The 4,398-nt window shown below is 33.6% G+C and overlaps 1 protein-coding gene across 2 annotated transcripts in view; it reads left to right on the top strand.

Annotated features, from left to right (window-relative positions):
- The window catches only part of COPS2 (COP9 signalosome subunit 2), a 30,718-nt gene extending 26,646 nt beyond the window's left edge, over positions 1–4,072 (top strand). For both annotated transcript variants that reach the window (XM_021694081.2, XM_021694079.2), the window contains exons 12-13: positions 764–822; positions 1,454–4,072. In XM_021694081.2, the coding sequence (XP_021549756.1) occupies positions 764–822; positions 1,454–1,598 (204 nt within the window). In that variant the 3' untranslated portion in view covers positions 1,599–4,072. The remainder of the gene's footprint in view (positions 1–763; positions 823–1,453) is intronic.
- Positions 4,073–4,398: the final 326 nt, after the last annotated feature.

The raw sequence follows: 4,398 nt of genomic DNA, 5'->3' as shown, positions 1-4,398 counted from the left end.
TTTTTTTTTTTTTTTTTTTTTTTTTAAAGATTTTATTTATTTATTTGCGAGAGAGAGAATGAGAGACAGAGAGCATGATAGGGAGGAGGGTCAGAGGGAGAAGCAGACTCCCTGCCGAGCAGGGAGCCCGATGCGGGACTCGATCCTGGGACTCCAGGATCATGACCTGAGCCGAAGGCAGTCGCTTAACCAACTGAGCCACCCAGGCGCCCTCATTACATTTCTTTTTAAAGATTCCTTCAGCCTCAAAGAACATTATAGAAGACAGAGTAGTGGCTAAAATATATAATTGATGTAGTTTTTAACCCAACCACAATAAAATTGTGGTAGGAATATACTTTAAAGGGGCACCTGGGTGGCTCAGTCGTTAAGTGTGTCTGCCTTCGGCTCAGATCATGATCCTAGGGTCCTGGGATCGAGCCACGCATCGGGCTCCCTGCTCAGCGGGAAACCTGCTTCTCCCTCTCCCACTCACCCTGCTTGTGTTCCTGCTCTCACTATCTCTCTCTCTCTCTCAAATAAATAAATAAAATCTTAAAAAAAAAAAAAAAAAAGAATATACTTTAAAAACTACAAAGTTAAATTTGGTCAGACCTGTGTTCTCAGAAATATTTTGAAGTGATAATGAAGTTTGTCTTAAATTTTCTTTTCACTAAATTTCCTTTAAGTGGTGGGAATGAATTTAAAATCAGAATAATTATTTATTATCATAAAGTCTTTAAAGAAGTTAATTACTAGAATTATAATGAGTCTTTTGTCTTAGGAGTTAAACATAGATGTAGCTGATGTGGAGAGCTTGCTGGTGCAGTGCATATTGGATAAGTAAGTACTTGGCCGTTTCTTATCACAAAATGTTTAGGACCATAACATTTGAATAATGGGAACAAACGTAGCAGTGGAATTCTTGATTTTTCACAAAAAGCACCCTCTGGCTATAATTTTCTATTAAAAGAGATATATATATATGCATGGTGGCTTTTTGTGAATGAGTGAGCATATTAAGCCCTTGATTTCTGAAAAAGTTGTAAATGGTTGTCAGAAAGATTTCTAATTCTGTATGTGACCCATCCAGCTAGGGAATTATTTAATGAATAGTATTTTTTTTGTTTTTAAAAGTATAAGGCATGATATGTAATAGTTTTGAAATTACATTTTTCTTAAAAGCTGTATGGTATTTAAAGCTTCACAAGCTTATTTGCTCTTGATTAATCAGGTAAGTCTGTGCCTGTTGATTCTTTTAGTGAAACTGATAAAAGGTAGCTGAAATCAGTTTATTTGTAGTTTTAATAAGGCAGTGAATGAAATAAGTAATCCTGAATTCGGTCGCTTAGTGGAGGCAGCAGTTTCTTCTTTTGCATTTATTGATATTGTAAATATTTTATGAAACATTAGTCTAAAAGTTACACTCAGTGAAAATGGTTTGTAGACATGTCTTTTATTTATTTATTTCTAGCACTATTCATGGCCGAATTGATCAAGTCAACCAACTCCTTGAATTGGATCATCAGAAGAGGGGTGGTGCCCGATATACTGCACTAGATAAATGGACCAACCAATTAAATTCTCTCAACCAGGCTGTAGTCAGTAAACTGGCTTAACAGAGAACAAGCTTTCACAGACGTACTTAATGCAACAGTGCAGAGATGTAATCCTTAAAAGAACTGGGAATGGCAAAACTACTGTCGGTTGATGTGTCCTGAAAATTATTGGAGTTATGGCAGAAGTGCTTTTTTTGATCAACTGGTTTGTGTTTTGCTGCTGCATTTATCCCAAGAAAAACAGCTTTAATCTCCAGAAGAAAACCAAAATGCCATGGGATTTATGCTGTATTGACATCTTGCCCTAAACATACAACATCATAGTAATTTGTCATGGGCAACATGACCAGAGAGAAGATTTTTGTCATGATTTTAAATACACTGACATGTTACCGTTGGTTAAATTTAAACATGTTTTACCTGCAGAAATTCTCTCACAAATAACCTGCAATAACTTGAAATGCATACCCTTTTGAACACTTCCTTTTCTCATGTATAAATTAAAATGTTTGCTGCATTTTGCAAAATGTCAATTCTCCAAAAATGTGTCCGTATATTTCTGTACCTGCAGTGTAGTAAAGGTTTAGATGAAACCCCATAATTATAGTGGCATACTGTCACTTAGGTTTCAAGCAGCAAAATAAACAGTGCAGCTCAGAAATTGTAGTTTGGTTCTTGATGTGTTTTTATTACATTTGGGGTTTTCGTTTTGTTTTTTAGTACCTTAGAAATTTCAAATTATTTTATCTTCGGTTAATGATTTTAAAAAGCATGGGAGCAAATAAGTTGGTTATTTGCTTTCAAGTTTTTTAAAGTAGTCTTTATTGATAAAGTAAGGAGAACTAGTTTCTAACAAAACAATTGCATAGTATGTACTTTAAAGTGATGCTTTAAAGGAATAAAATTCTTTTTTTTTTTTTTTCTAAGAATGATATTCCTTTTTAAAAATACTAACTCTCAGAATGTTCACTTTAAACAAATATGCCAGAACATAGACAGCTAAATGAATGTTACCCTGTATAGTGATCATGCTGGAAAATTATTTCCTAATTCCAGCAATCTACCATTGCTCAAAACCTCTTGGGTTTTGCTCTTTTAGAATTGCATCCAAAGCTAATTTAAGTCATACACATTATTAACTTTATGACACACATTGTTTCAGAAAGTATTATCAAGCTTGATTTTTTTTATGGTTACCATCACTTGGCACCAAATGACTTTGGACAGTTTCCAAAAATTAATCTATCTTTGAGGTAATAGTAGAAAGTATGCAGCTGGCTTTGAAGGCGATCCCAAAAGAGTTTGAAAGGTATTTTGAGCAGTGGTAGCATAGTTAGGATAATGAACTGTGGCCTTCCAAGGTGACCACCTTAAAGGAGACACAGCTCATTTGAATGTATTGAGTTTTGGATGTATTTGTTTCATTTAAAAAAAAAAATCACATTATTTTATAGTGTCAAAAGGAAGAACTAAGATTAAGATAATTTCTTTGGTTTTTCTGTTGCTTGTTATTATGTAAAAAGAAGTGAGTGGCAGTTCATAAGGAAGACTGTTGTAACTGAAGGATGACAACCAAGAATTTTTGATCATTAAATCAGATTTTATAAACAGTGGAAGAAGGAGCATGGACTTAAAACAAGGCATGCTTATTCGGTTTTGTCAAAATTTTACAAAAATATGTGATATATATTTATACTAAAACTATATAATCCTTAGATTTAGGAAAGCAATCAGTTAATGTCTTTAGCAGATTAAAGCAGTATTAAATACAGGTGCAACTTGGAAATTGTAGAAAACTGAAAGAAAACGGAAGACAAAATGTCTCTGGTAGGGAATAAAAAAGTTTAAGATATTATAAAATTATGTGTATTTTCTTCTCTTTTACATAAATCATTTGTGAAAAATGTGCTAAATTTTTTTTACAGGAGTGATAATAATTAGGACTTATTTTTCAGTATAAATTGGAGACCCTTTGTTACCCAAATAAAAATGACAAGTTTCTGTGCCTGTATTCAAATATGTATGCATGTGATAACTGTGGGAAAAGGCCCTGCTTAACTCTGAGTTGATGGAATTAGAATTTAAAGGATTTGAATGATGTGATTTAACCTGTACATTCCAACCTTCACAATGTCCAGTTCACCTGTGATATCTTTGCCCCATGGCAATAGTGCATCTTCCAGTTTCTAGAGGGAAAGCATGCACTTACTATTCTTTAGGAAACGGGGCTAAGCAGATAACAATATCCAAAGTTATACCATAATCTTTAATTTAATGTAATTGTATGTATCATATAGGCTTTGTTTAATATTCCCTAAATATAAGTTCTTTTTTTAAAGTTATTTGCCACATTTGTTTTAGGACACAAGTTTTTGATACATCTTAACAGTCTGGTTAACTTAAAGCTATTTTTATTTTTTCCCATTAAACATGTTCTGTGTTCCTGTGCATCTTACAGAGTTGAAATCCTTTTTTGAGATGGCTTATCAAAATATAACTAAATTTAAGGGAGGTAGAAAGATAATTGGCAAATTCTTAGCATTTTGAATTACTGATTAAATCTTTCCTTCTGTGAAAACGATAGTACCAAATAGTGTACATCATATTGTGATGTGTTTATCTCCTTTTTCTTTTACCCCAAACCTGGAAAGACTCACTCCACAGCAAACTCAGCTGCTATTTGAGGGTAATAGATAAATGTCTGCTACAAGAGTTGGATTTCCACTACTCATTCTAGCTCTTAACGTTTTTGTTTTGTTTTGTTTTGAAGTAATGTGTGGGGCTAGAAATCATGACCCTTGAGATCAAGATTTGCATGCTCTACCAATTGAACCAGCCAGGCACCCCTAACATAACTTTT

Source organism: Neomonachus schauinslandi, chromosome 9 (assembly GCF_002201575.2).
Source record: "Neomonachus schauinslandi chromosome 9, ASM220157v2, whole genome shotgun sequence".
Taxonomy (NCBI): domain Eukaryota; kingdom Metazoa; phylum Chordata; class Mammalia; order Carnivora; family Phocidae; genus Neomonachus; species Neomonachus schauinslandi.
Note: the sequence above shows the minus strand (reverse complement) of the source record. Positions and strands in the feature narration are given on the sequence as shown.